The 20460-nt window shown below is 37.7% G+C and overlaps 1 protein-coding gene across 1 annotated transcript in view; it reads right to left on the minus strand.

Annotated features, from left to right (window-relative positions):
- LDAH (lipid droplet associated hydrolase) overlaps positions 1 to 20460 on the minus strand; it is a 132706-nt gene that overhangs the window by 64046 nt on the left and 48200 nt on the right. The window contains exon 4 of the mRNA XM_068403836.1: positions 11562 to 11731. Within this exon, the coding sequence (XP_068259937.1) occupies positions 11562 to 11731 (170 nt within the window). The remainder of the gene's footprint in view (positions 1 to 11561; positions 11732 to 20460) is intronic.

A 20460-nucleotide genomic window follows, 5' to 3' on the forward strand; every position in this document is an offset into this window, starting at 1 on the left:
GCAATAGAAAACCAAGCCAAATTCACTCTATGTGCAACATATCTCAATACCGAATTTTGATCGTTTGGTCCAGTTCTCCAAAGAGACGAGTCTCTGATTTTCAGGTCCGATTCATACACACCTGCAGACAGAATTTCAAAAGATCTCACGACCCAGCATAAAAAGTTCTTTGGGAAATCTGGCTTTCAAAAGGGTGTTGAGCTCTTTTGAAAACATGTGCTATAAATCCTAATTGTTTTTGAAATTCAATTCTGGTTATACGTTTATGATTCCTTCATTTTTATAGAATCATTTCAATTAGTTATTATGATATGAATCCAAATTTTTGGAGATTCAAAATAACAAGATTTTATGAAGAAATCTGTAAAAATCCACAGTACTCAACAAATCCTGTTATTCTGCCATTTACCATTCTAGCCATCTTTTTATTTTTAGTCTTTCATTTCCTCTTCATTCTCATGTTTTACTTTGGATTCTTGATGAATGATCACAGATTCTCTTTTTTAGTTTATTTTTCTTCCTTTTCCGTTTGTACATTTGGCTACTTCAATGTCTTTTAACTTCCTAGAAAAAATAATTTTTATAGGTTTATTTGAATTCTGACTACATACATCTGAAAAGAAATCATGTTTCATTAGTAGCAAAATAAACACAATATTATTAAAAAAAATCAAGTCTCTTGAAATCAAAATTATTCTTCTTATGTTTCCCTGCTTGGAATCATAACAGACCAAAACCTTGGTTTTCATATTGTTTCTATATTCAACTGAGCAGTAAACCTCACACGTTACAGAAGATGGCAGAAGTTGAAGTTTTAGTGAATATTATGAACAAAATATTATTTTCCTCATAAAGTCTTCTGACTTTGTTTTTCCCTTTTTCCTCAGGCCTTCTTATTACACGCTTATGATCTAAATAAGCTCATCTTAAGGCAGTGTTATTATTGACTTCGAATCTTCACTCTTAAAAATGTGATCAGTGTTAAAAAAACAAATTTGTATTCATATGCTTGGTAATTATGTCCTGATGGATATACTGCCGCTGATTTTGTCAGGCCTGTCTTTTAACTGCACCAGACATCAATTTTCACTAAATTCACACTTGTGCTTTTTAGTAGCACTTTACTATTTACCAGTCTCATCTGATCTTCAAGATTTCTGAACTGAAAGTTCTCTTGGTTCAGAAAAGTACTGAACTACATGTAATCTACTATTTCCCATAAAGTTCGAGGATTGATCAGGTGATAATCTACCTGCTTCACCCACTTCAAAAACCACACAAGGTATGCTACGTATACACATGGCAGCACTGTTCAGAAATGCATTCCTTGTTTATACACATAAGGCAGTGTTAAGAATGAATCATACATATATTTCAAGGCTTTTCTAGAAGGCAAAACAGAGATTTAATACCTACTGTACCTTATCTTCCCAATATCTATTTCTGGTTTTAGGAAGGCCAACTGTATCCTGGGCTGCATCCTCAGCAGTGTGGCCAGCAGGTCGAGGGAGGTGATTCTGCCCCTCTACTCCGCTCTCGTGAGACCCCACCTGCAGTGCTATGTCCAGCTCTAGGACCCCCAACATAAGAAGGACATGGAGCTGTTGGAGAGAGTCCAGAGGAGGGCCATGAAGATGATCAGAGGGCTGGAGCACCTCTGCTATGAACACAGGCTGATAGAGTTGGGGCTCTTCAGCCTGGAGAAGAGAAGGCTCCGGGGAGACCTTCTAGCAGCATTCCAGTACCTGAAGGGGCCTACAGGAAAGCTGGAGAGGGACTTTTTACAAGGGTGTGTAGTGATAGGATGAGGGGGAACAGTTTTAAACTGAAAAAGGGCAGATTTAGATTAGATATTAGGAAGAAATTCTATACTGTGAGGGTGGTGAGACACTGGCACAGGTTGCCCAGAGAAGCTGTGGATGCCCCCTCCCTGGCAGTGTTTAAGGCCAGGTTGGATGGGGCTTTGAGCAATCTGATCTAGTGGAGAGGTGTCCCTGCCTGTGGCAGGGGGGTTGGAACTAGATGATCTTTAAGGTCCCTTCCAACCCAAACCATTCCGTGATTCTATAATTCTATGATTTAGGAATCAAATTGTAAGACAAACTGACAGTGTGTAGTCTTTGGTCTATATTTCGTAGTTACAAAAAGAATGGATCTAAAAATGAGTTTTGTTTAATCTAATGTGCATCTTTTTTTTTTTTTTCTATTCTTAAGACTGTCATATTGCAACCATTTTTTGTTTCCTAAACTAAGTTTCTATATTGACACTTTTTGGTCAGATACTGGACTCAGACAGGCAAATCCACAACTCAGCTACCCCCTTTCAGGTGTTGACAATATGATGAACTACAGCTTCCATGTGGCTAACACGAGCTGAGCTATCGTGTACTAGCACAGTATAATAGAACTATGGCATAAAATACTAGTGAGCAGAATAAAACAAAGCAATTCAAGTCAAGGTTAATTTCAAAAAATTTTCTTTAGAGCAAATAATCAGGCATGAGGTTTGGCCAAGTAGGTTGATAAGTACCGTAAGCCTAACCCAAACCTTCCATTCATGCTTCCTTGGTGTACTCGAGGTTTTGGTTTACAGGTTTAAGATCTCAACGGCAAAGAAGATCTTGAAAAGGGGAATAGTTCAACAGGCAATCCTTCCCAACATTAAACTTTGAAAATTCTGCATGTTCCTGATCCTAAAGTTTTGTGTGGCCAAAAAATCCAGAATTTTATCATCATATGCTGGTAACTTGACTTTCACCTTTCCTTATTTCTTGGTTCCTACTTCTACAGTTACAAGCAAGAACAAGTCTGGATTGCAGACGGGACAGATATATAAAGTAGAGCCCTCTGGAATTCTCTTTCACTTTTTTATCTCTCTCTCCTCTTTTTTGGGGGGGGAACACTTTAAAGCATAAATCCCATTATCTCATTTCCAAAGAAATTGGATTGTTAACTAGCAGGCAGTTATACTCTGTTGACCATAACGTATTTGGTCAACGTAAGAGTCAGAAGATGGCACGATGTGTAACAGACTACACAATGTATGATTAAAAGCTAATTTCTCTGCTTAAGACAAGAAAGCAGAAAACAGAAAACCAGACAGACACAAAGCAGTAATGGTCAGGTATCTTCACAGAGCGATTGAAGACTATACTCAAGTTGTTGATCACATTTCAGTTCCTGACAGGTTTAGTTATTTGCCAATAATTCATAAGTTATGCCATGTTCGCTTGAAGAAAATTTTCCGTGACAAAAATCATATTCTTCATGTGGAGAAAGATGCATGCCTCTCCCTGGTGAAAGTAAAAGACAAAAAAATTGCCTCTTTATTTAATTTGCCCTCAGGCATTTTTACATATAGAGATGTATCACCTTCAAGAGTTTATTTCTCATGACATTCTAACTTTCCTAAATTTTTTGTATCCTTGAGATATTTCACATTCTTTTGTCCTCTGTATTACAAGGTGGGTTGTTTGTCTGTGAAGGGAAGAGTAACGTCAGGCAGACCTACGCAGCTCACGGCAATGTAGACAGTGCCTGTCTAGATTCACAAAGGCAGCATCCAGGGAGGGTTATACAAAAAATCCCATCTGCCTGTTGATTGCTGCATTTTCTTATAGTTTACATTTTTTTAAGGGTTTTTTTTTTTTTTTGGTGGGGAGAGGTAGAAAAGAATATGACTGAGACCATTAGGATTAGAGAGTCTGTCATCAAGCCAGTGAAAATAATGGTTGCCAGTGGTCTCTTGGGTGAGCTGACACTCTCAACCCCGCTCCACAGTTATCAGCCTTTCACCAATGGCGTTCTGAAGTTTTGTTGAGCTTTTAAGTTTAGGCTGGTGGCCTTTTCACAGAATCACAGAATCAACCAGGTTGGAAGAGACCTCTGGGATCATCGAGTCCAACGGTTGCCCTGACCATTTTATGAGAGTCTCAATCAAAAGCCAGTATCTCTCTAACAAATCTTTGTTTGCCATGAACTCCTCCACTGTTGCTCTTTGCTTTGCAGCCTCCCACCCCAAAGAGACAAGGTTTATCTTAGCTTTTCATATGAAGGTTGTTTTCATTTTTTCCTTTTTTTCCCCAAAAAATCTCTCCACAAATCCTTGTAGAAACTTCCTTGATGCTTCAAAGATATAGTATCTTATTTATTTTATTTGGTCAGGTTTAATAAATCATCTTCATTGTTTTTCACTTTTTCCAAATAAGAGAGCTGCACAATGTTTGCATATGGACCAAGTTTGTATCGCTTGCTCTACTGGTTATTCCACTAGATTCACTGATAATGCCTGAGGCATCACTGAGAGAACATACTTGTCAGAACTTGGTCATCTGTTGCAAGGTGGATTACGCAGATCCTGCAATATGTATAACCATCAGCTAAAGCAAATTTTAGTCTAATTGCTGGCTCAGACCACCTGTGCTTCCTTGTATATGCTCCCAAAGACTTGCTATCTATCAAGAACTGATAGAGAGAACTGCCAAAAATACATTATAGAAACAGACCAATTCAGTGACCAACTTAAAACACCCATAAAGTCAAATTAACACACACATCTCAGTGAAGGCACCTGAACTTAGACTCATGATTAAATCTGTGCAAAACTGCATTAGAGTCTTTCTTTTTCTGCTCCCTCAACACTTAAAGGGGGGTGAAGGTGGGTGTACATCAGCCCAACGCTGTTTGCTTGGTATTTTAACATGTAACTCATTTATCTGGATGGATGGACTGAAGGAGAAGAAAAATACATCAGACTCAGTTTAGTTTTCTGTCATGGCCTAGAAATTCGCAGCTCTCTTCACAACACACACATTTATTTGAAATGTGTACCAATTCCCTTGTGAGGTCTGCTAAGTATAGCCATCTATTTTTTCCTGCATAATAATTTTGCAAATGTTGTCATTGGGTTTGTGTTACTGTAAGTCTTTTGCCCATTTTAATTTTTATGGGGATTTTTTGCACTTTTATCATTTATGCCTCCAAGTAATATGAAATTCATATAAAAATAGTGTTTCTCCATTCTGTTTCTCCAGGTCATGATCCCTACTACTAGGCATAACCACACATCCATATTCCACGCATCACTGCAATTCATTAAGGAACCAAGAGTAAACAGTTCTCAGCAAGGACAAATCAAAACAAGGCTGCACAAACCAGGGACATTTATTCACACTTCTACTGTGCTGTTGGTTACACTGCACCCTGGCACACAGGTCTACGAAGTATAATCCTCTCCATGAGAGAAGACATTGTCTCTCTTCAGACATCTTCTGGCTATTTTTCTATTTTATGCAGCCTCACTGTACTCTTCAAAAGATCTGAGATAAGCTTACTTTTGTAAGAGAGCATGCAAGGTGGTAAAAAATATATTTGTTCAGTAAGCATATTTTAAACTTTATAACTATCAGTGAGATCTCAGAAGTGAATTTACTCAGACAACAGCTATGTAAACTGACTTTGTTTAAAGTACTGTGACACCTAATTTAGGTAATCAACACTTGAATTAGATACTATTATGTTAAATAAATTTTCAAAAATGGAATAAAAATGTATATTCCTGTTTATCTCAGATGTGTTTATATTTTCATTTTCTTTCTACTTCCAAAATGCACTAGAACTTCTAAGTCAGAACCTGCTGAATTAGTGTCCTTTCAGAAGATGTTTTCTGTAACGATGACACCACCAGTCTTGGATTACATATATAGGTTCTAAAATCAGAAAAATAGGAACTGAATAAATGTCATTGCCTTTATATAGTCTTTCCCTCATCCATTCATGCTGCTGAAAAGATTCCCTTATTATCTCAAAGGTCAGACATGCTTAGCAGTTTCTGTACTGTTAAAAAAATCTCTCTCTTTTCATCTCATAGTCTTGTAGTCCCTGTGGATTTCCAGTAATTCTATACTAAAGAACTTTGTTTTCTTGTAGAAATACCCATATTTAAAAACATCGTGGCTTTTCTCTTTCCTAACATTATGAAAGTACTTCCCAAATTCATAATTAACCTTTCAACACAATCAAAACTAAATTATTAATGTAAAGGGTCACTGCATTGAATTATGTATCATAATAAATCACTCAGCAGAGGAATTCTGACATGTTTCTCTCTCTTATGGCCTAATTCTACTTTCCAAGTCCTTCAACAGAATGGAACTAAGCATTAACCAGAGACAAAAGAACCAACTTGATTCGAGACAGAAAGGCAGCAGTCAGAGAATCTAATATTTGTCCAAGTAAGATCTTAAACCATTACAAAACAACTTACACACCCCTTCCTTCCTCCTCCTAAGTAACTATTCTCATTACACAAAAAGATGTGAAAACCAACTCGTTTAGCAGGTGGGATCTTTTTGCTATGATGGCCAATTATGCATTTGCCAACAGTGGCAAAATAAAATTATCTCCTTGTCTAGTTCAGCTCTTGGGAGAAGCAAAAGCTTAAAAAAAAAGAAAAAAAAAAGAAAAAAAAAGACACCTACTTGAAGCTTCTGTCTTTGGGAAACTGTATTTCAAAAAGACTATTATCTCTGCCAGTAAACTCTGGAAAAACTTTGATAACTTACAGAACTGATGTTGACCAACAGATTTGATAAAGTAAAGCCTGAGTAAAGAAAATCTAAACATGGAAATATTCCTGAATAACTTCATGTGTGAACACTCTTGTCCAGAATGAATCTAGAATACATTCAAAACCATTATCTTAAGCTATTTTGAAAATAGATTAAGCTATATCAGAAAAAGACATTTGGTTTAGAATCAGAATGTTTTACATTACTTACTCAGGAATAGCTAATTTGCTTTAAACTTCATATTCTGTCTTATTGCAAAATAGTATTTATGGATAGATATTCACACATGTTAAGAGATTTCTTTCATTTCTTCCGTGAATAATTATTTATTGCATTTTATGTTGCATACAAAGCTACACTGCAATGCAAACTACCTATTGCCATTTTTCACTGTTTCAATAAAGCTTCTTTTAAAACAAACTACTTCTATATATACAGGTAATTTTTCACACACGCTGAAAAAAAAATCTCCCTGTCTAAGAGACGGCAAAGAGAAGAGTGTTTCTGAAATTTCATATCTCCATCAATGTCTTTGTCAGAAGGGCCATGTGCAGAAATATCTTCTCCCACTAAGATGTGTTGCAAAGGGCTGCAGGAAATTGGGAAGAAACAGTTTTCTAGAAAATAGAAAAAAAAATCTAACAAGAGTCACGACATCTGTCATTCAGTTGTGTACCTGTAGGCCATCAATGTTTCAAAGCAAGCTGTTCACAACAGATGGAGCGTGGCCTTTTGGTTGCAGTATGAAACCACAAAATGAAGACTACGTATGTCACACTAAAGGTGTGATTTAGGTGAGCACCCACGGGTAATAAGAGAGCCCATTACTAACAATGCAATAACAGAAACTTTGGAATGACAGAAAAGAAAGACTAATCTATTATCAGCTAAATTTAAAAAAGAATGATAAAATATATTTCTGGCTTTTTCTAACATCAGAAGTAACAACAATAATTTTTTATAGATGAAAGCTCCTTCACTTTTTTAAATATTTTGAAAAATTTTTTAAAAAGAAAGAAATAAAGCTACCGTGCATTTATGGGAACATCATCTAAAATAACTATATTCAAAAAGCTCCAACAAAATGCTTCCCACTGAGGTCATTCAATCCCTTTGACCACTAATAATACTAATAATGGGTGAGAGAAACATTTTTATATGGATTAGAAACTGGCTAAACAGACAGAAAACCAACAGCAGGGATCTACAGCCAATTTCAGTAGTACAAAAGGTTAATAAAAAATGCCCGATACCTCCTGTTAGGCATGTTTAATTTATTTATAAAAGGGAATTAATAGCACCAATATTTTACACATCATAAAATGATTTAGAATAGTCAGCAATGAAGAAGTGTGTGCTTAACTCAAGAAAGCTTGGTTAGCGGACAGCCTCCTGATGGGTGAAAGTCCTTACTGATTTATGAAGAATAAGACACATTGCAGAAACCTTCTAAGCTACGTATGTTACCAGATCCTGAACAAGCTGTAGTTCCTCAAGTGAAAGATCTGAATGCAATTCATATAGACAAAAAGAAAAAACATGATAATATGGTTATGTTACTGTATAAATTTGTGGAATTGTTAAATGAGAACTATGTTCTTTTGCTACGCTTATCAGATTTCTTGAAAGAAAGTACAGACCAACAGATTTCTGCCTGGAGGAGAATACAGTGAAGGAAAGATAAGGCAGATGCACGCGAACGTGTGCACAGCAATGATCTGACAGGGTTTCCAAGGTGTGAACTTGTTTTACACACAACTATTCCAACTTAGTTCTGTTAGCTATTTTTATAAAATCAACTAATTTCTAGCAATATCCAATAATCTTTGGCACTACTGAGACATAGTAGCAATGCATGGTTTTGAATTATATATTACAGAAATTTGATTTGCTTAAACTGGTATATCCTCAGAGGTTGTAAACTCTTCCTCCTCAATGAGTGTTACAGGAAGTGTAATGCTTACATTCTATGATGGTTTCACCCATTAATAAGTGTTAATTTATTACCACAAAGGTGCTGGCATTTCAAAAGCATCATTGCAAATGAAAGACTAATGCTGTAACAGATTGAATTTCATTAGCAAGGAAATATGTCAATCTTTTGATTAAATTAATGATCAAAGGGCCTGTTTTAGGAAAGACTCAGTAGTGTTGCCAGCAACACACAAGGAAATCCTCCAAGTAAGGATTTGTATCTTAGACGAGAATGCCTGGAGGATGTAAGATATTTATGAGTTAGGCTCAAGCTCCAACAACTGAGAAAATAATTTTGTCACTCAGCTTCATTTTTCAGTTCTGCTGGCTGAATGAAGAGCAAAGAAGATTAAGAGGTTAAGACCAAGTATCAAGTAAGCTGTACATTACTGCATTTTTCCATCCTCACACAGTAAGGCTGATTAACGTCTTTCCTTCCCAGTGTCAAAACTTTTTAGCAGTCTGATAAACTCCGGACGCTCCACTTCCCACGCAGAGGTGAATCTTTTTAAGATTTGATGTCCACCATGACAACTGAGAAGTCTTCACAGTTACATGTGTGCCAGCAAACAGAATGGCCAGGAACTATTCCCTGGTCCTGCCATGGAACAGGATGGCATAGGATGGTCTGTGTCCACATGGCTGAATTACCCCCTGCCTAAAATCAGGGTGTTTGCATCCCAGCTAACTACTGGGAATGGTCCTGGGCCTCTGCCAAGCCCAGAACCATGCCAGGGTGTTACCTGGGAGTTGCTGGCTGCTTTGGGCCAAAAAGTCTCTTAAGAGACTAGTCCAAAAACATCACTGCATAGCTGGCCCAGTACTCGAATCCATGCAGTAGCCCCACTTAGTTACGAGTATGCATGTAACCTGTGTGGCTCTTCTCTACTAATTAGACCTAGTTAAGGGCATCAGTCTAGGTCTAAGTTCGTGTTAAGGGGTCTCCTGAAGAAACTGTTAACAGAAGCCTCCCTGAGAGTCAATAGGAAAACACAGATGGGGTCCAAAACTGAATTTATCCTGGGGTGAACTGGCAACTCCCATTTCATTTCTCTTTTAATGAAATGAACTTCAGTGAAATATGCTTTCTTCAGAAAAAAAACGCAGTATCCCATTAACCTGCAGAGGACAAGGGCCCAAGAAATCATCAGCATTCAAAACAGACAGCTGAAGAGCAACCAAGAAGAAGAGATAAGGAGATAGTACTGTCTCCTTTTCATGTATGCTAGCTTAAGTTCAACAGGTTCCCTCATCATTGTACAAGAGAGTGACAATCTAGTCTATACCTGGTTAGACTATGAAAGGGCTTTAAATCGGGTAACAAAAATCAAAGCTGCTAAACATATGCTCCAAATATAAACATTTACAGAATTATTTGAACAATAAATACAACACATTAACCTCTAGCTCAGAATAATAAACTGTAAGCAATCAAAGGCTCTTAAAGCAGAGAATTTAAGACCAAAACCAAAACTCATGCAATAAAAGAACATCACATAAGAACTACACAAAAATAAAATCAAATGATCTAGCTACTAAAATACACATATGTGCTCAAAATCTTGTGGGAATCAACTATTCCAGTAAAAATAAAGGGAGAGATGGAAACACAAGTTTCTTATTATCACACTTCATATGTTATAAAAGCTAACAGTTAACTTATTTTTGGCAAAGGGACAAAAGTTGCACAACACTCTGGCTTACACAAATATTTTCTATTGTTAAATGCATCTTAAATGTAGCCTGTCATATATTAACTTCATGCACACAGTGCACCATGCAGTCTAAGAGTGTCCCAAAGATACCTCCATTTCAAAACATTGCCAAATAGCATGCTGCCAGTATCCAGTGAGCCAGGTGTAAAAAAATTACTCAACAATTCATAGTTTAATTGAAACCAGATAAAATCATTTGTATAATAAAGACTGTACAGATGTTGACCAAAGAAAAGTTGATCTTTTTGGACAAATTATTACATATATTTTCTAGAATACTCCCTCTTGAAAAGATAAAACAGTAACAAAGGTTCTCTCAAAAAAATGCCCTTGTTTATAATCACAAAGTCAAATATGCCTGTCGAAATATAACAGGTTAACCTCATGTTTCATGTTTTCAGTTGCCATTTCCTTTAAAGGAAAAAAATAAGTTAGACGTGCAGTGGAAATGGTTATGAAGAAGTGGAAGAACCTACTCATGCATGTGTTAAACACAGACTTTACACTAACAATGCACTTCCTTCCACTGAAGATTTTACAATGTAAAGGAAGAGGCAACGATTTAGCAAGAGTGAAAGTTTAAGAATAAAAATTCAGTATTCTTCATTCATCATCCGCTAGCAGAGTGAGTTATTACTGAACACTAACAGTTTGCCATTTTCCAGAGTTGCAAGGACACAGTCTCGCCTCAGCCTTATTGCTTCAGTGACAAAGAAAAATGTACAGATACACAAGAACAGGCAGTAACACCTCCCACTCTCATCAAGTTACACAAACCAAGACTGAGTTGCAGAAGCAATGATACATGCATATGTACTAAATTTTAAAAACAACATCCTTCATTGTAGTACTCATCACAATTCATATCACTATTCTTTTCCACACATTTCCCTGTGTATAGCCAGCAATCTGCTTGCCTTAAGATAAGAAGCTGCTATTGAAATCATAACCAGTCTTAATTTTTGGTGTAGTAACATAATGTAATTGCCAAATATCTAGTGATCTGTTTATAAATTATTTAAAGATGAGAAGACAAAAAGAAAGTCCTAAATGTATTTATCACCATTGTTAATCATTTATATTACAAGGGTATTTAAAGGTCAAAATTCATAGTAAGAACTTTATTTTCCATGAAACCACTTTATTATATCTTATTAGGATGAGTCATTAATGTTTTATTCCATTTTAGTTCAAAGTTAGTGTATAGCAGAATAGAGCTTCCATAGGAAAGACATTACCCATAGGCTAAGCATGTGCACTGCTTTGCTAATAATATAACTCCCATTCTATAAGGTTAATGTACCTGAAGTTCTGATGCTCGCTTCATCATCTCCAGTGTGATGTAGCAACCAATAGAATGAGCAATCAGTACCAGCTTTATATCTTTTGATACATTCTTTTTGAGGAAGTTCAGCTTATGCTCTACTTGTCCATTAAGTCCAAAAACATCCTCTAGCTCCTTAATATCTGTGTCTGAAACATAAAAGAAAGAAGTCCTTTGTTTTAATAACAGAAATTTCAAGTATCTCATTTTTTTTCACTTCTTTGGAAAACTCTGAAATAAATAAACTTTTTAATTTAAAAAAAAAAAAACCAAACAAAAAAACCAAACCAAAACAACAAAAGCCAAATTTAAAAATTTAATTTCAAGTTACCACCACTGGTAAATATAAACTGATGAATCACATATACAGGATATGAAGCCTTATGTGTAGCTGTGGAACCAGGGAAGGATACAGAAACACACGGCACTTGATGGCACATCACCTAACATTGTGTTCCCCTTTATTCAGCGCAAGACCAAACTCAAGGCAATGCGTCAGTTTAAATCAATCCAGCTTTACATTGAGAGATCAGGATCTACAACAGCAATACTGGCCAGGAACAAGAGTTCCTTCACTCAAGACAAACTATCACATATGTTATTACACACTAAGAACCTTCAGATAACCAAAATCTCCTGTCTTAAAATAAAGATGCACAAAAAAGTGCCATGGAATGAGGAAAAATACGAAATGCATATGTGTCAACATTGAGCACTAGCACTTACATAAACTACCTCTATTTAGGCAGGTTCTTATCATTGTCAATCCAGCTACAAAAAGGAAGATCAAGTTAGAGCTTCATGGTTCTAGGTTATTGTGCAATTTCATTCCTGTTTTGCCAGGGACCTCCTAAAAGAGCTTGGCCAATCCCTTACGATAAGGACTTCACTACTCACTTCCTGGCCAGTCAACAAGACAAAGACGATCTGGTGCCTGTAACAATTTACAGCAATTTAGGCACCTTTAACTCTTGCTCATGAGGTGGTTGACATGGGTCTCAAGTTCCCCAATTTAAGGGGATTCACAGCTCTTTCATCTGCTAGATATGTGCTCTACCCACTAAACCAAAAGCTATATTAAGGATACACCACTCCAATTCAAGCTGGACTACTCGATGGAAGAGACAGTAAGAGGAAATACTGAAAAAAAAGAATGAAAGACAAGAGGCAGAAAGCATGAAGGAACACATGGCTACAGCTTATCTAATAGAGATGTACTGGTACTAATATTGCTTAATCTCTTAAATCCATGCTATTATCTTAGGGCTCAATTTCCTACTCCAGTTTAAACTTCTCATCTTTTACACTCCTTACATGTTGACTTGCAATGCAGCTTTAGTCTGAAACAAGCTAAATCTCCTGGCAGCAAGGTTCAGACACAGGACAGGGACTGGCTCATTACTGAGCCATGGTCCTACAGACAGCATATAGGTTCCTGGCAAAAGCCACCCACCCCTAACAATTCAGGAACTGCTAATAGGGCTAGTGCACACACAGCCCTAACCAGCCCACCAAGTATTAGGTGTTTAAGTTTCCACTTGGCTTCTTTTGATGTCCTCTGCATCATTCCCTATGTGAAAATAAATGTGGAAGAAAGTGTCCACCAGGCAGAGAAACTGTAAAGACACATACCTTAAAAAGACTGAAATGCATTGAAAAACTACTATAAGAAAAAGTCAGATAGCACCGTAGATCCATTTCAGATGTAGTTGGTTTTGTGTCTCCTTGGAGAAAGTGATAACTATGGAGTTAATGGCCTATGACTGTGAACACAGTTTATCACATTATGAAGGCTGATTGGTTTTTTATTCCGCATGTAGTAAATTTGATGGCAATTGGTCAGTAACCTCAAATGCTAAAAATTACTAACGCTACTGTAGTGAAGCTGTCGGGGGTTTGACAGTGATAGTATTAAATGGTAGCCTGACTGGGCTGGCACTATATTGCCTTTTCATCATTTGTATGAAACATAACCTTTTGAAGCAAAATATTGCTCAAGAATGTGTCCTGATGGCCTTTTTCTGAGCTTAAACTATTACTACAGAGGTCACAACAAAGAAGTTCTTCAGTTAAACTAATATTTCTAGTAAAACTACTACTGATCATATCCTAGCGCAATTTAGTTTAAATGAAAAAGGGGTTCACTAAAACACACTCAAGGAATGCAAAATCAGATGAGAAGTAATATTTTGCTTATTAGGCTTTCTACAAGTAATGGAAAACAAAAAGCTTGTTCTGTTTTCCAAAACCTTAAATAAAAGCTTAAGGCCAAACCACTTTTTTAAACTTAGTTTCTATTTTCAGCAAAAGCTGTCTTTCCTACTTTTTATTTACACAGCAGCTTAACCTCACGCAGGAGTAGGCTGTCTACATCACAAGTCTAACTAAGGGTATATATAACACACATAAAACACAGAATACTAGAGATATGATGACCGATTGGATACTGCAATAACTGAAAGAATATGTTATGTTGAGTATATATGTATTACCGTGTGTTGGGTTGAGCAGGTCAATTTTCCCTTGTAAACATTTGCTAACATTTCCATACTGTTTTACTCAGGCCCTGCTACCTCCAGTGATTTATCAGCATGTCTTTTAATGCTTGACATTCCATTCATAGCTTTAATTCTTCAAAATAAGTGATTTTACAAGAATTTCAGCTTATTTCCAGGTTAGAGCAAAGGAAAAGGAGGTAAAGTAGCTGGACACATCTTCTAGAGAACTTCTCATGGTTCAGAAGACTCCAGAAACCAAGCAAGAAACAAAACAAATTTTTCTTTGTATTGTTCAGTCTCATGAGGTTAACAGCTGCTTTTCACTACACGAATTCAACATCTGCTACAAGAGATGCTGAACACTGCTGCACCGCAATTAATAAACCGTACAGCAAAGACAGTCTAGTCCAGTCTCAACATTTTCCAGGTTAAGGTAGATAACTATCTTGGACAAATAGAGTTAATTATTTTAGCTATTAAGACATTAGATATCTGATTTAATATTTAGTTACCTAATAAACAGCAGCATAGAGATTCAGGGCAACATATTCATAGCTATTACTGATTTCAGCAGAGATGTGCCTATTCAGAACCAGTTTTGTTGCCAAAGCAAGAACCCCAAGGAAGGATATGCATCATACAGGTGGGGGTTAAGAGTAGAGTGAAAATAAAGGCTTTTTCCTCATTTGCCCAGACTTGAGTTTAGGACTTCAGCATACTCAACTCAAGCCTGTACACTAGTGCTTTCTTAAGGGAGCAGGGGAGAGCAGAGCAGAGCTTGCAGAAGTGATTTTCATAGAATCATAGAATGGTTTGGGTTGGAAGGGACCTTAAAGATCATCTAGTTCCAACCCTCCTGCCACAGGCAGGGACACCTTTCCACTAGACCAGGTTGCTTAAAGCCAGCCTGGCCTTAAACGCTTCCAGGGAGGGGGCATCCACAACTTCTCTGGGCAACCTGTTTTGAATCAGATGGGTTAGTTATGATTGATGATGATCACAGAGACCTGTTCTACTGCACGGGGTCAAAGCACCCTCAGTGCAGCCCTGCTCAGCACCACTCAGAGGAAGGATGCTCAGATTCCCACATCTCCTGGCCACATACACATACGATCTCTCTAAGTCTGAAAGCAAGTCCTGATAGCCAGTGCTGACCCCAGAGACTTGTTTCAGCTGTTTCATACTTTTCCTTTTTTTCCGAAATACGGGTTTGTTGCCAAATCAAATCACATTGGCACTGCTCCTAGGGAAGGCACACTGGAGGAGGAGCGTGCAGTGTGGGATCTGGTGATCCGCTCGCAAAACTCTCCTCATCACCGACTGACTCTGCACTCTTGTCAGGTGAAACTCCAACGTCACGTAACCCTATATTGAAATACACGCCCCGTTTTACTTCTGGACAAATATAAAATTGCCCACGCCTCATGTCAGTTCATGTTTCCCCAACACAAATGTTACACTTCTAATATTCCAAAAGACGTGAGAGCTGGGCTGCGTCACAGGTTGGGAAGATTTATTTATTTATTTTGCAGAATAAAATCACCCAGGGATTATCCAAAATCAACATGAATTTCTCGGGTGGAGAAGCTTAAACGGGTTTTTTTTATATAAGCAAACAGACTTGCACAAACACACTGGCAGTCAGCTCACCGATGGCTCTACATCAGAGGAGGGACCAGACTTATTTCACCTCAGGTGTGGAATAAATGGCATTGCTGAAGGAGAGCTCATTTAAGCAGTTTTCAGGTAGTAGAAATTATACGATTTGTACCTTATGCTGCAAACACCCCATCTGGGCCAAGGCATATGATTTAAAGACTTTATTTAGCGGAAGTGTATTAAAAGAAATACTTTATTTCTTTATTTTCTTTGGCAAAGCATTAATCTTCTGATGTAGTTTTGGAAAAACAAATGCGCCATCACTTTAATGAATTTCTTTTTCTGACCTCTGCTAAACCCACAGTCAGAAAACAATGATAGATTAAAATAAAGTGTTTGCTCTAAGATTAGTCGACAAGTTAATCTTGCTAGGAAAGAGGACTTTGGTTTTCAGGGAAATAACAGAGAATTGTGTTTGTTTGTTTTTCTGCTGTGTATGCAAGGGAAATTCTTAGGCAGAAAAAGAAAGCGTATCAGTTATACGAGAAGACTTTAAGACTGGAGATTCATAAAATTTAGCCTTTCATTAAAAAGTCTCCAAAAATCATAGACTACTTTTTACTGGATAATTAAAAAAGACACTGGAGGCCAGATTTTCCAACATTAACCTCAAATTTGTGCATATAATTTCTGCATGCCTTCGTCCTTCCTTAATTTCACAAGGGAATGCTTGCACATCCGAACTCCCACCTACCCTGGTCACACCAGGTGACTGAACATTCGAGCTCAGTACATACGGACACTTGTCCACTTGTCATGGAGTGACGTTAAAGTCTGTCCCAGGATCTGCTCACACACAAGGCCTCCAAATTACTCATGAACAAGTAAGGAACTGTGTGAAAAGGTGACCTGTAATTATATGCCATGAAGGAAAGGGAGGTAAAAACCACCACCCTACCTGCACTGTACCTTCTTCTTCCCTGGGTCATTTACTCTAGGAGGTCATACCAGGATACCTGGGTCATTTACTCTAGGAGGTCATACCAGGATATCTGGTGAACCACCTGTAAAAACTCTTGTGGTCAAGAATTTTCAGAACTAGACCTTTTACAGGATAAGGACAAGTAAATATCTGGAGACTGAACCACAGGACTGGAAAAAGATTCACCTCTTCCTCTGAAGATGATGCTCGTTTCAGCTGCGTGACACATCATCATGCTGCTTAACGTTAACAGTGAGGAGAAATAACAAGTTTAAACACATGAAAATCCAGTAACATCACAAGGAAGTATCAAGAGGAAGAAAAGCAAAGAGGGAGAAGACACTGAAAGGTCAGTGATGATATCAAAGCGTATGAAAAGGGAAGGCACAAAGCATCATGTATGGCCAACCAAATAGTTCAGCAGAGCTAGATCAGGGTCACGTTAAGTCCGCTGCATCTCCATCAAATACCATAAGTGCAACCAACACGCAGGGCCAAGTGTTTTTAGACTTTATGTCCCACCTCCTTTTTCCACCACAAATACACACAACCACTGGTGGGAGAAGCAGTGGTTGTGACTGAGTAACTACAGTTTAGATGGAGCAACTTGTGGAAAGTTTAATCTTTGCCATCGTGTAGTGACAGGCAGAAAGCAACCACACAACTAAATTACTTAGAAGTAAAGTACTTGCTACCTGTTAAACTGGTGTGCACAGTCAGAAGTCTGATTCTGGAAATTAAATAAATAATTTGATTATTTTTGTTCTTGCAGCAAAACACAATAATTCTTTAAAATTAAATCGATGCCATCTGAAAATGTTTAAATAGAACTGCAAGCAGAAAAGCTGAGCTTTCAGGTTTGTTGGTCTAGTATGGGCAAATGGGTTAGAAAATACATCCCCTAAAGATATATTGCTTAAAGCCTGAATGCTTCACTCAGTCTTTCATTTGATTATTGAACCCTGGATAACTTGTATCAGTAAGCAATAAAATGCCAATGGAATGGGATGGAAACCGTGAAAGAATGTTCAATAAATACTGAAGAACTCCTCCGGACACCAGGAACCGGGTCTTAAAGCATTGTGTTTTAGATTAACCCTTAGACCTTAATCTGGCCCTAGTACCCTCAGGAACTGTTCATGCAACTTTTAAGATAAACATACCACTCATTAGTGTTTCTTGGAGTAATTACTTTTTGTAAAGGTATCCTCCACAAATAAATTACCATTTACTCAAGATACTGAAGTGGTCATGTGCATTGTTTTCTTTATTAGAAAAATAATGAGACCTTAATTTACAAATTGAACGACCGATTTCCTTTGCTATCTACATACCTATTGCTGGACACTTGTTTGAACACCTAATCTGTTTTTCAAAGGAAGCTGTATTATAATTACATTAGCACACGCATAGCCTGACAGAATGAACTAATAAACATGACAAATACTAAACCCCAAATTTTTAATAAAAGCATACAGAAGCACACTGAACTTATTAAATTAAGAAATCTGTGAGAGACTTTTTATTTTGCATTCCCAGTCTTGCTTCCTTCTAACTGATTAGAGTAACGATTACCAAGGTATGATGAGATAACAGTACAAACTTTGAACTAGAATGTTGTTAGTTGTCTCCAATTTTGTCACAGAAAACACCATTAAACAGTGTTTTATTATGCAGATCTAGACCTCCACAATCACTTTAATATGCATAAAGCAAATGTAATATGGGTGTTTTACATAACACAGATGGAAAATTTTTCTGTATTTGAATGACTGCATTTTACAGTCACTAAGCTGAATAACTACAGAAAGTGCATTTTATAAGAATTTTCAATATCATTAAAAAAAAGTAAAACAAAATAAAAAAACTTGGCAGGGTAGAGGTTAGAGAACCATCACTGTACAAGAGCAGACCTAAATTCCCATTGGAAAGTCACCTCAAGGAGCAAAAGCAAAGAGGTCTGAGGCTATGGGAAGCTGATTATTCATGTTAAATTTCTTGTTTTCTGGACACACTGAAGCCAAGTGGAAGGTTCTGTGAATTCCCTTCTTCACTTGCTCACACAAACGAAACTGGAAGGGACTTCCTTGCTGAGGCTGACTGCTATGCAAGATGCATCTTGATGCAGGAACAAGTATAAAACTCATTGTGACTTTTTTAGTCTCATACTTTTTTCACTTCTAGGCTGCACCTTTGATAGCAGCATGCTACTTGGACTATTGAGGACCATTTTTCAGTAGACCTAGTTATTTTGAAGAAAAAGACCTGTAACACCATTCTCGTGTAGCTGAGTTAGTTGTAAAACTTGAGTAAGGTCATTCCAACACACCATGTATCCCACTCAGCACACCATTTTACTTTGCAGAACACCCTCTATGAGACATATAACTACACAGCACAAAAAAACAACAGCATGCCCTTACTTTACCATAAGTTAGGCTTTTATCTAAGCTTTGCCCATTTTTTTTCTTAGTTTTGAAGTAATTTCATGTCCAGGTGTGCACATCTACACTTGCAAAATAACAAATAAGTTCAGTACTGGCAGCCCTTCAAAATCTTCCATCAGTTCTCCCCTCTTCCAGTAATCCCAAAATGAGTTAGTTCTACCACAGCTTATTAAGGAAGAATACTGAACATAGCCTGAAATAAGACTACATAGAAGCAAACAGGTACCACACAAACCCAGTAACACCAGTGCAGTGGGAACCCTTGAACACGTTGCTCTTCCTGGGCGGCTGAGGTTTCTGGGCATTCCAGAGTAACTCCACAGCAAAGACAAGCCACCACAGCAGTTGTCAATGTAACTGGGCTCAGCTTTCCCATACCAGATGATGAAATGAAGCACACCTCTCTGGCAGTGCAGGAAAAAATAACTTAAAAAGAGAGATTAGGAAGAAAGCAATGAAGTAGCCTTGCACTGGCAGAGACTTCATAAACAATGAAAGGAAGCAGAGCTCATGCACTCTACAACTACCTGAAAGGAGGTTGAAGTGAGGCAGCTGTTGGTGTCTTCTCCCAAGTAGCAAGTGATAGGACAAAAGGAAATGGCCTCAAGTTCCACTAGGGGAGGTTTAGAATGGATATTAGGAAAAATTTCCACACCAAAAGGGTCGTCAAGCATTGGAACAGGCTGCCCAGGGAAGTGGTTGAGTCACCATCCCTGGAGGGATTTAAAAGACGAGTAGATGTGGTGGTTAGGAATGCGGTTTAGTGGTGGACTTGGTAGTGTTAGGTTAATGGTTGGACTTGATGATCTTAAGGGTCTTTTCTAACAAAAACCATTCTATGATTCTACTTGAAGATCTGGTGGTTGAGAAAATGAAGTCAACAACAAGACCTTCAGTAAAAAGTGTGCACCTAGGTGTGTACTTCTACCTGAAAGGGCTCCACATTCAGTCTGAGCCTCTGGATGGAATCATTGTACCAATAATGTCTGTCCAAACAACATAGACAAAATCTTGCAATTTCCATTATCTTTCTGATTTGCTAAGCTTACCCCACAAAAAAAGGCCAGGTTGCAAAAATCAGTCTAGGCCCCTCAAAACCCACTTTGACTCTCCAAAAAGTCTATTTTCCTTGCTTTGCCTGACTAGCAGGTGGTACTCCTGCAAATGTCTACCGTGAGTGCTTCCCTTACGAATACGGATTTCACGTACGATCTGAAATAGTATCACCCAGTTTTGCAAGGGCAAATGTGCTTCACAGCTGTTTGAATTATCTTGCACCATCATCCTGAGGCACGTGACATATGAGTCTCTTCAGGAATAACGCACACAGAGTATATTGTTCCTTTAGGTAA

This window comes from Nyctibius grandis, chromosome 1 (assembly GCF_013368605.1).
Source record: "Nyctibius grandis isolate bNycGra1 chromosome 1, bNycGra1.pri, whole genome shotgun sequence".
Lineage (NCBI taxonomy): Eukaryota > Metazoa > Chordata > Aves > Nyctibiiformes > Nyctibiidae > Nyctibius > Nyctibius grandis.